The following is a 12,502-nucleotide window of genomic DNA, read 5'->3' as shown; positions in this document are numbered from 1 at the left end:
GAAGACGTCGAGGAGAGTCTACATCACAGGAGACGTCACTGGATGTAACAGGTATGGTGCGGTATTCTACTGTAATAATAATGTCCATCCACATATCTGTTTCATGGTAGGGTTGGGGGAGAAGATTGAGAATTTGGCCCATACTGCCGCATTCTGGCCCCAGACTTCAGGTCACACTGTACGTGTTCAGAATTCTGGGGCCTCACACCCATCTACTACATTATCTGTACTCAGAGAGTTATCTCTGTGTTATCTGAGGTGTAACATAGGACTGCTAGTGATCTACTACAGTATCTGTTAAAAGTGGCGTGCCTGGGGTAGGCGCGGGGGGGCGCAATTTTTGGCTTGCCCCGGGTGCTGGCAACCCACGCTACGCCACTGCCTACTGCCCCTTTAGTGGGTGATGCACTAGCCGTACCACCAATGGTCTGCACTTCTCTTCACTGCAGCTCCTGTCTCAGAGCCTTCTGATGCCAACACCTCCTTTGTAAGGCGAGTAGCTGTAGCATTGTTTCGATAAGCTTCTGCAATGTCACAAGATTTATTTCCATCCAGTGTTGCATTAATATTTCATTAATTTTTCTTGCATTGATGATGGTAGAGTCGGACTGCTGCGCAAAGCCTTCTCCAGCACATCCCAAAGATTCTCAATGGGGTTTCTGTGGTGGCCAATCCATGTGTGACAATAATGTCTCATGCTCCCTGAACCACTCTTTCACAATTTGAGCCCGATGAATCCTGGCATTGTCATCTTGGAATATGCCCGTGCCATCAGGGAAGAAAAAATCCATTGATGGAATAACCTGGTCATTCAGTATGTTCAGGTAGTCGCTGACCTCATTCTTGGAGCACATACTGTCGCTGAACCTAGACCTGACCAACTGCAGCAACCCCAGATCATAGCACTGCCCCCACAGGCTTGTACAGTAGGCACTAGGCATGATGGGTGCATCACTTCATCTGCCTCTCTTCTTACCCTGATGCGCCCATCACTCTGGAACAGGGTAAATCTGGACTCATTGGACCACATGACCTTCTTCCATTGCTCCAGAGTCCAATCTTTATGCTCCCTAGCAAATTGAAGCCTTTTTTTCGGGTTTGCCTCACTGATTAGTGGTTTTCTTACGGCTACACAGCTGTTCAGTCCCAATCCCTTGAGTTCCCTTTGCATTGTGCGTGTGGAAATGCTCTTACTTTCACTATTAAACATAGCCCTGAGTTCTATTGTTGTTTGTCTTCGATTTGATTTCACCAAACGTTTAAGTGATCACCGATCACGATCATTCAGGATTTTTTTTCGCCACATTTCTTCCTCGAATACATCGGGTCCACACTATCCTTCCAGTTTTTAACAATACGTTGGACAGTTCTTAACCTAATTTTAGTAGTTTCTGCAATCTCCTTGCTGTTTTCTCTGCTTAATGCATGCCAATGATTTGACCCTTCTCAAACAGACTAACATCTTTTCCACAACCACGAGATGTGTCTTTCGACATGGTTGTTTAAGAAATAAGAAGCAACTCATTGCACCAGTTGGGGTTAAATAACTTATTGCCAGATGAAAGATAATCGCCCGTGCAGTAATTATCCAATAGGAGGCTCATAACTTTTTTTGGACAGGCAGTGTAATTAGCGAGTAGATGACTCCATATATAAACAGATCTATTAATGAGGAGCGATCATTTTTTAACGTGCTGAAAGATCACAATGGATGAGAAATTAGCGTTTTGTCGTCTTTGAATTGTTCATACTTATTACATCACACGATTCTCGTTCATTTTCACTCGCATGCACGAGAACTTGTACGATATTCACTCTGTGTAATAGGGCCTTTAGGCTAGTTTGACACCTGTGTCGTGAATTCCTGCAGGATGTTGCGGCACAGAGCAGCCTGCTGGAATTCTCCGGATCCGGCCCTGTCAGATACAAATGGATTACCTTTAGTCGGCGGGAGTATATTGGGGTCCGTCGAAGGTCCAGCCGCAAATCGCTGCATGCTGCGGTTTGTGTCTGGCCGATGCCTGGCATTGTCTGCCGGATCTAATTGCCGCAGGTGTAAAACTTTTGTTTTTCCCCATATGTGATCTCATTGTGTAGAATATAAATGCAACTACATACAGTATATTATATGGTGTATAGATTTCTAAGATTGGATCTCATCAACTGTGTTTGAAAAGTTTGATTATTTCTGAGCATTATGGTGCTTTGGGCTAAATGAGATGGCGCCCTCAGGACTGTTGAGCCCTTACACCTCCATTATTTTTATTCTTCTCCCCTAGAAGCAATGCTTTTAGGGGAGAATGTTCTTATAATATAGCCTCCGATAAAAAATGGCATATAAATTTGTTTTCTATTCATGTGGAATCTGACAGCAGAAACTTTGTATGTCTTGATAATAAACATACAGAAACATAGAGAGGCACAGTAGGTCCCCAAAGTGTCTAGAAGGTGGTATGGACCTATAATAGTCCTATGGGCAGACTTTACCACCATGCAACCCAAGCAAGTGCTTGAGGCTCCAGAAATAAGGGGGTCCCTGCTGACCAGAAGCGGTTGGCTGAAAAAAATCGACTATAGGGGCGGACATACCGTCTGTGCAGCAGGGGCACAGCTCAGCATGGTGACGGGGCACAGCTCAGCATGGTGACGGGGCACAGCTCAGCATGGTGACGGGGCACAGCTCAGCATGGTGACGGGGCACAGCTCAGCATGGTGACGGGGCACAGCTCAGCATGGTGACGGGGCACAGCTCAGCATGGTGACGGGGCACAGCTCAGCATGGTGACGGGGCACAGAAGCAGAAGAGAGTGCACAACTTCACAAATAAGCTTTACTTATGTTGCACATGCACACGGCCATATCCAATTTGCAGTCTGCAAATCGTGAATCTGCAAAATACAGATGAGGTCTGTGTTACATTCTTATTTTTTTGCGCACCCATTGACATTATTGGGTCCGCATTTTGCTGACAAGTACAGGAAATGTTCTATCTTCTTGCAGACCGGACAAACGTATGCGGAAAGCATGGGGATCATCGGTGTGCTTTTAGCATCCATATGTCAGTTCTGCAAAAAGACATACTAGGTCCGCAAAATGCAGACCACGGACCCACTGAATACAATGGGTTTGCAAATAAAATGCAGGCGGCACATGGACCGCATCCCTATTTTGCGGATCTGCGATTTGCACATACAGTCGTGTGCATGCGGCCTAAGTTACATCTACATAAAACTAAAGGGTGCGTTTATTAAGATCGGCGTTTTAGACAACGGTCTTAATAAAGCCCTAAACTGGCGGTGGTAGGCGCCGGCCTCTCCTTAACTTCAACGTATCCAGTGCCAGTTCTAAATGTAAGACAGCTTCTGAGCCGTCTTAGATTTAGATTTTAGACCCTTTTTACGCCTAAAATGGTAAATGAGAGGGGCCAGCAGGCTCGTCCCCTTCCGCACCCACAAACGTAGACCTGGCATGAACGGGGCGAAGTTGCAGATAGCAGCGCAACTAATCGTTGCACCGCCATCTGCGCCTGAGATACGCCTAATATAGTATTTCAGTATAATAAATGACCCCCTAAGTTTCCATAATGCAAATCAGCAGAGCATTTCTTCTGCCAATGAGCCAGCAATCAACTTGATAGACACTTGTGCGGCCTGTGACACCTCCTTGGCTATCAAACATCTATAGTACATTTTCTAATAATGGGGCATCAATCAAACATCACACAGCGAGCTAATAAATCCAGATTTAGAGGTTTATGAATTGTTCTGAAACGCCACACTTAGTGAACACGGTTCTACGGGATACGTCACCAGTCCTCCCAGTTGTACCTGGAATTCCATTCAATCTTCTGCTTTTCACTGAGCTTGGTGAAGCCACCAGTAAAACGCGTTGAGAGGCGATAGCTTCCTACGTGAAACAGGAACTGGGAGATGGCAAAGCTTGTTGCAGAGATGCACAGTGTCAGCGGGCTGAAATTAGGCATGGTGACCTGGAGGAGAAAGAGATGAAGTCAGGCGTGCTTCAGATTTAGAATATGCTTAGCTTTGACTTTACGGCGGACATGACTTCCAGTGCCAGCAGAGCATTTCTATAGAGCAGTCCTGAAAAATGCTGCATTGTTGACACTCCTTGACACATTAACTTATTGCCTTGAACGGAGCCAGCATATCTGAAGGAGGGATTGATTATACAGACCGGCGGATTGATTTACCTTACCAAAATAGCAAGCGGTTCCTTGCAGATATTGTATTAACCAGATGCACAAATATGCAGTCGCTGGAGACTCGCAATATCTTACTGAAGGATTTAGTCTTGATCACACTTCTCTGAGAAGATGGGATACCGACATTTTAAAGGGGATGTGTCATCAGAAAATGATCTGTTGTTTAGATCACCTTTTAATGTTATTTATAGGTTGTTGTTTTTTATTTTCTGTATTATATCTATATAAAAAAAATAATAATAATCCTACAGTTTTCACACAGTGGCCACTAAGCCTAATACTAGCTGCCAATTCTTGGTCTGTACAGATTACTTTTCACCAGTCATCTCCTTATCACATGCAGGATTACAATGACAGATAACATGTCTGTATAGATAACACTGGATCCAGCATTCACAGGAGGTGATATCACAGCTTATCTACTCCCTCCTGACCTCTGCACAGATCACACAGCATGCCTAGAAAACTTTCCCATAGATGTCAGTGAGGTTCCCTCCTGACCATTGTGTCTATGGCCCATGGTGGCTGTTGAAAAGCATATCAGCCCCCCCATAATCGTGGTTTAGGTTAAAAAATAATAATAATACAATCATAAAATAAAAACAGATTAGAAAGAAAGGATATGTGTTGCTATCTAGTTTTAACTAGATGAAAAAAATATAGGCGACATATTCCCTTTGACAGATTAGCATTCCAAAGCAGAGATGACCTATGTACTAAGCAGGACAGGAGTCTTAGAGGGGTTGCCTCCCATCAGTAAATGGCATTTATCATGTAGAGAAAGTTAATACAAGGCGCTCCCTAATGTATAGTGATTGTCCATATTGCCTCCTTTGCTGGCTGGATTAATTTTTTCATCACATTATACATTGCTCATATCCAGAGGTTACATCCACCCTGCAATCCAGCAGCAGTGGTCGTGCTTGTAAACTATAAGAAAAAGGGCTGGTCCAAGGGCGTAGCTGGCTGGAGGGAAGGGGTTAGGCCAAGAATTTGGCATGGCGGGGGTGGGGGTGAGGTTTTTGCCTCAGGCATCCCTGACCACAAAGCGATGAGGGAAGGGGGGGGGCCCAAGCTGAACTCTAGCACCAGGGCCCCTGAGCCCATAGCTACGCCCCTGGGCCGGTCTATGTGCACTCTCACAGTCCCGGCCACCAGAGAGGCCGGCCCTTTTTCTTATAATGTGCAAGCATGACCACCAGTGCTGGATTGTGGGTGGTCTGTAACCATGAAAACGGGCAGTGTATAATGTGATGGAAAAATTAATCCAGCCAGCAAAGGAAGCAATATGGACAATCACAATACATTAGTAAGAGCCTCGTATTACCTCTGTCTACATGATATGATGCCATTTGCTCAAGTGAGACAACCCTCTTTAACTCAGATCTCTTTCATTTCGACATAGGCTTTGCAACTTTCTTGTATTTTTATATTTTTTTATGTTAGAAAGTTTTTATGCCACGGACACTTATGAAGTACCAGTGTCAAACATGTCTGATAGATGGGGGTCCCAACTCACCTGCTGGAAGAACAGGGGTCCTCATTCCACCACCTCCCTCAGTCAGCCATTGATAAACACTGTAGGTTGATGTTGATGGGACCCCCACTTAAGGGTGGGTTCACATCACGTTTCTCCCATCCGTTTAATGTATACGTTAAACAGATGCCTCAGACTGATGCCATACAGTGGCATCCGTTTACCATTGAAAAAAAAAAAAAAAAAAAAAAAAGTATACTTTTTTTTTACAGGATTGTGCAGGATACAAGAATGTGGGGTGCTGCGTTTTTGTATCCTTTTTTTTTGTAACATATACGTCAAACGGAGGCATAAAACGTGATGTGAACCATCCCTTATAGACAGTTACTATGTACCCTACAGATACATAAGAAAAAACGATTGCAAACTGCTATGTTTTTTCAACCCCATACGCAAATAACTGCGGATTGCAGGGTTGGCTGTGGATATCACCAAGGTTGCAATCTATGGCGGAATTCTCATCAAAACAAGACAAACATTGGCAAAAAGAGATCCGTCCGCTGCACCCTGCCTTCTGATCTACCTGCAGAGATTAGCTCTGTCCAGGAAACATTGTTGGAAAGCAGGAGCGGCTCTTTAATCCACTCACCAGAGAAGAAGCTGCGAGGGATATAAATACACACACGTTTGGTGAACGCATGGCGCAACTGGGTTTCGCAATCTCATTTAAATAAAGTTCAGCAGCATCTGTTCCATCAGACTACAGCTTCCATAAAATAAAAAGAGCGGTCACAAATGAGACAAATGTGGCTTTCCTGTGTTCTTGCCCCCAAAGTATAAAACTATACAACTGTATGCAAAAAAAAGAAACAATAGACCCAAAAATGTCACCTTTTGGTATACAACTGACAATTAAGAAAATTGGGTCTATAGTTTTTTTTTTTTTTGCATGCCTGTCTCATATGTTGCCATATGCTAAAAAACGGAATCCACACTAAACCGGTAAAAACAAATGTCAAAAAGACACTTCAAACTTTTGCTCCATAGAAACTTTTGAGTTCTGAGACTCTGATACTTTTCACTTAGTGATCTGTTGCTTTAGGCCTATTGCACACGGCCGTTTTTTTTTCCCGTTTACTGGCCGTTTTTTGTGTTCTGTATACGGTCCGTATACGGAACCATTCATTTCAATGGTTCCGCAAAAAAAACGGAATGTACTCCGTATGCATTCCGTTTCCGTATTTCCGTTCCGTTTTAACATAGAACATGTCCTATTATTGTCCGCAAATCACAGTCCGTGGCTCCATTCAAGTCAATGGATCCGCAAAAAAAACGGAACACATACGGAAATGCATCCGTATGTCTTCCGTTTCCGTTCCGTTTTTTCTGAACCATCTATTGAAAATGTTATGCCCAGCCCAATTTTTTCTATGTAATTACTGTATACTGTATATGCCATACGGAAAAACGGAACGGAAAAACGGAACAGAAACGGAAACACAACGGAAACAAAAAACGGAACAACGGATCCATGAAAAACGGACCGCAAAACACTGAAAAAGCCATACGGTCGTGTGCAATAGGCCTTACCCTGGAGAAAAAGTACTTTTTATCCATATGCAAATGAGTAGCTAAGTGCACTGAGGGCGGGCTCAAGACACTCTGTGCACCCTTGCTCCTTCTTCCTCTACCAGCTTTGTCTCTTTCTTGATGGACAGAGCCAGATGTAACGACTAAGCAGGAACCGGACCCTGTCATTCCAGAAGGAGATGCAGGGGCTGGCAGAGGAAGTAGGAGGAGCAAGGGTGCACAGAGTGGCTTGGGCCCGCCCTCAGTGCACTTAGCTGCTCATTTGCATATGAATTAAAAGTACTTTTTCTCCAGAATGAAGCAACAGAACGTTCAGCTGAGCTCGTCCTATAAGACACTATACGACATTTACTAAGCATGTTGCACCAGAATTATGGCATAAAATGTGATAAAAAGAATGGCGTTTTGATTTGCCCCAAATATATCAGCAGTTTTCTCCAGAATTTTCACCATAAAGAATGCATCACGCCAGAAATCAGTTATAATTGACAGTGGGTGGGGCTATGAAATTGGCATATATTACGCCTCATTATAAATTGTTCCAGACAATTACAGCAGCTGATGTGGTGGTGTTTTGTGTAAAAAGTCGCATTTATGGCAGAAAGATGAAACTTTTTGTCAAAAAGTCACATTTAGGAAAAAAAAAAAGCAACTTGTCGTGGGAACAAGTGATAGGTAAGTACTAACCTGTAGGATACCAGCGCTCTAATCAGGTGGGTGCAGGAGCTGCGCCCGCCCGATAAGCGGCAGAGGTCCAGCAGTCACAGATAGCCGGACCCTTGCTGTATGCGCCGGCATCGGTGAAAACACAGATGCCGGCGCATTAACCCTTGCACTGCCGCGGTCAGCGCTGACTGCGGCACGTGCGGTATCCTGCCGGGTGCGGGTTGGCTATCGGGTCCCCGCACTGCTGTGACAGGGACCCGATGGCAGGGAAGGCAGCCCGATGCCTTCCTTAGGCATTGTAGCTGCCTTCCATGAGAGCCTGTGAGATCCGGCTCCCTGGATCTCACAGGTAGGAAGCTGTAAGTGTATGACAGTGTGTAATACACTTACAGCCAATGCATGACAATACAGAAGTATTTTAATGCATTGTAAAGGGGATCAGACCCCCAAAAGTTGAAGTCCCAGAGTGGGACAAAAAATTAGGTGAAAAAAGAAGTTAAAAAAGTTTTACAAAATAATTTAAAGTTCCAAGTAAAAAATAATAATTTTCTTTTCCCAAAATAAAGTAAAAAAATTAAGGAAAAAAAGAAAAGTAGACATATTAGGTATCGCCACATCCGTATCGACCGGCTCTATAAAAATATCACTTTATATGCCCTCTCAGGTGAATGCTGTAAAAAAAAACTTTAAAAAAAAACCTATGCCAAAATAGCCATTTTTTTCACCTTGCCTCACAAAAAGTTTAATACCAAGCAATCAAAAAGTCTTATGTACCCCAAAATGGTACCAATCAAACCATCACCTCATCCCGCAAAAAATGCCCCCCACATAAGACAATCACTTAAAAAAAAAACAATGGCACCCATAAAAACCAATCCATCAAAATCTGCGCTGCAAGAGCCATATGGCGCTCCTTCTGTTCTGAGTCCTGCCATGTGCCCCCACAGCAGTTTACCACCACATATAGGGTGTTGCCGTATTCAGGAGAAAATGGGTTACAAATTATGGGGTGCTTTTTCTCCCGTTACCCCTTGTGAAAATGAAAAATTTGGGACTAAAGCAACATTTTATTGGAAGAAACAGCCAAGTGTTTCCAAATTTCGTAAATCCTTAGGGGGTCAAAGTGCTCAGTACCCCCCTTAATATATTTTTAGAAAATTTGAAAAATAGCTTCTAAACTTCTAAGCCTTCTAACGTCCTAAAAAAATAAAATGACATTTACAAAATGATGCCAACATAAAGCAGACATATGGGGAACGTCGATTGATAACCATTTTATGAGTTATTACTATCTGTCTTAAAAGTAGAGAAATTCTAATTTAGAAATTTTTCTAATTTTTGGTAAGTTTTGGATTATTTTATAAATAAAGGTGAAATATATCGACTCAAATTTACCACTGTCATGAAGTACAATGGGTCACGAGAAAACAATCTCAGAATGTCACGGATAAGTAAAAGCGTTCTAAAGTTATCACCACATAAAGTGACACATGTCAGATTTGCAAAAATCGGCCTGGGATTTAAGGTGAAAAGTGGCCTGGTACTGAAAGGGTTAAAACAGGACGCGTTTATTTTTATATATATAATAAATGAGCGAAACCACAGGGTTTTGTCAATAAATAAATTGACCAAAAACATCCCAAGTCTGAGACAAAAGTCACAATTTACCAGTGGAAATTTTGCAAATATGTTTCAAAAGTCGCAAGTGCGGTCTGGCAGGGTTGGCTGAAATAGCGCATGTAAAAATTCACATTTTTGTCCTATTGGAGTTAAAATGTCGCAAATGAAGAGAAGTAGGCTGATAATCAAGTTTATATTTAAAAAAGTCACATTTCAAAAGTGTCGTGCGCCTTTTAATATATGAAGTGAAACAAATCACCACTTTTGATTTGTAATGTTAGCAATTTTTTGGCACAAATTATGCCATTATTGATAAATGTCTCCCACTGTGTCTGGTTTAATGGTGACGTTCCTGGGGACAGACTCCCTTTAAAACTGGGGATATTCATGTCAAACATGGTGTCTGAGCTGCAGGCAGCAGGTTATAGAGCAGGAGGAGCGCAGCAGAGTGATATATAGTTTTATAGGAAAATATTCAGTAGAACTTCTATTTCATTCATTTAAATTCCTGCTCGTTCTCGGCTTTGAAGTCCAGGAGGCGGTCCTATCAGTGATTGACAGCTGTCTCTGTATACACAGTCATAGAGGGCAGGCTGTCAATCACTGATAGGACCGCCTCCTGGACTTCAAAGCCCAGAACGAGCAACTTCTACTGAATCTTTTCCAAAAACACAATATATCAATCCGCTCAGCTCCTCCTGCTCTATACGTTTCAGCGAGAATTAATTTAAAATTAAAGGTCAGATTCTTACCTGCCGATCCTAGGTACAAGCTACAAAGCCACACTGCTCCATTACTGGACTGCTAACTGGAGGGATCCCATTTATAATCATTTATTATATGATCTCTAGAACGGAAACCCTGGAGCAGAATGTGATTTAGGAAACCTCGACGGGCAGTCTGATACATCAGGCTGTGTCAATATTAGTTAGGATTTCATTCTGCGTGCATGATTTACTATTACAGAAAACACAACAAATTAATCATTCTATCAAACTGCAGTGAATCAATCCAGCCATGAAAGTAAATTTCAACACCTCTCATCGGCCTTGTCCGTCACTGTCACATTGAAGGACGCAGTTTCGACATGATGCGCTCTACGGTGCTTTATATTTAGGTTTAGTAAAAGCCCTCTGTCTGTAATTATGGATCTTATGCTGGATGATGAGAACTGGAGGCCTCTGCTATAATGAGGAGATCTATTATTAATAGGCCATTAGAAACCATGGCTATATGAAGTGGATTGCTGAGTTATACCCATCTCAGACATCGTTAGGATATGCCAGCAGTGTCAGACTGGTGCGGGTCCTACCTCTGAAACCTACTCCTATCTCCAGAAAGCGAAGTAGAGCGCACCGCACTTGTACGGCGTGCTCTCCATCCACTTCTATGGGAGTTCCAAAAATAGCAGAGTGAGCACGCTTGGCAGGGGCAGACTGGGATCTTAAAAGTGGTCCTGGAAAAAACTAAAAGTGGCCCCGTGTTGTAGTTGGGACCAAACTTATAGATGGCAGAGCCAACATTTGCAGCACAAGATACCACCCCAGCAGAGACAAATACCACAGTGCATCACAAAATACCTCTCCAGGAGATGTCGCTTGTGCTGGACCGCACCACGCTGTGTCCTCCGATTCTAGTTGCCTCAGGATGGCAAGAGGGCAGCAGCAGCTGTCAGCCAGGTACATAGGTACTTGACGCTCCCAGCTCTAGGTACATCAGATCATTATTTGGCTGGCAGCCATTCAGGTAGCCCCCTTGACATCGGCACAGTGGAAAGGTCTGGGTCTATGGCGAGGCCATCATTGGCGCTCAGCTATGTTTGGAAGTCCCATGGCGGTGAATGGAAGGCAATTGGAAGACAGACTGATTTTAGCCTGCTGTGGACCCTTTTTGGCATATTTTACATATATTAGAGCTACTTTTTTAAACTCAAGATAAACACTAAGTTTCTATCTAAAATCTTCATTCCTTCAGTCACTTTCAGACCTCCTTATATCAGTTTGTAATCTACTCCTAGTTTCAGCCTCTTCTGTGTCCATGTTGGATGTACTACACACATCTATGTGATTGCCCCCTTCCCTGCAAACTACCTTGTGTGCACAGTCCTATCTACAGCCTGTGTACGCTGCCCTCTTGGATGCCTTCCTATCACACTTCGGTGTGGAAGGGAAACACCACACTGAGCATAGGAGGGAGAGGGAAACAGGGAATCAGGCCTGAGAACTAGGGAAGGAAGATGGACACCTCCTAGTGAAAACCCTAACCAGAATCCTGCCTGACTACCAGTATGAACAGAACCCAAAGGTAGGTAAGTTCATACACAGGAATACCTAGAGTCCTATCTAGCCCTATAGGACCCTGGTACTAATGGCAGGGACGAGACTACCTGTTCCTCCAAATGGAAGGATGAACAGGAGTCTCCTTCAGACCTAATACAAACAATAGGGAAAAGCAATACACAGAACCCAAACAAAATACAAAAAGGGAAAGGAAAGACTTAACTTCAAAGGGGCTATGGAAGCACCAGGAACTCAGCCAAGATCCAACCACAAACAATCCACAGGCACAGAAGCTATAAACCGCACAGCATAGTGGGAGAAGCAACTATAAATTAAAGGAAGGTTAAATGACCACATAACCAACACCTGGAGGCAAGCAGTGTGTCCATTACCAAGCAGCCGTATCTCCAAAACAGAGATGTAAATGCAGCCTTAGATAAGAACTGAGCTATAATGAGTGTCTAGGAGATCAAAGATAAGGAGCCGTCAGCTGAGCTGCCTGACAGAACAGAGTGAAAACAGACAGCAGGATACTAGAGAATCTCAAGGCTGGACAGAGTAAAGGGCTCAACATTTTTATTAAAGAACAATTGAAAAAATGATTTTTAGCTCTAAATGAGTACAATGCAATAATAAAAAAAAAATTGC

At 43.2% G+C, this 12,502-nt stretch overlaps 1 protein-coding gene across 2 annotated transcripts in view; it reads right to left on the bottom strand.

Annotated features, from left to right (window-relative positions):
• TLCD4 (TLC domain containing 4) overlaps positions 1–12,502 on the bottom strand; it is a 62,217-nt gene that overhangs the window by 37,344 nt on the left and 12,371 nt on the right. For both annotated transcript variants that reach the window (XM_044300500.1, XM_044300499.1), the window contains exon 2: positions 3,828–3,988. In XM_044300500.1, the coding sequence (XP_044156435.1) occupies positions 3,828–3,982 (155 nt within the window). In that variant the 5' untranslated portion in view covers positions 3,983–3,988. The remainder of the gene's footprint in view (positions 1–3,827; positions 3,989–12,502) is intronic.

The sequence above is a fragment of the Bufo gargarizans genome, chromosome 7 (assembly GCF_014858855.1).
Source record: "Bufo gargarizans isolate SCDJY-AF-19 chromosome 7, ASM1485885v1, whole genome shotgun sequence".
Classification (NCBI taxonomy): Eukaryota; Metazoa; Chordata; class Amphibia; order Anura; family Bufonidae; genus Bufo; species Bufo gargarizans.
This window is presented reverse-complemented; position numbering and strand designations above follow the sequence as displayed.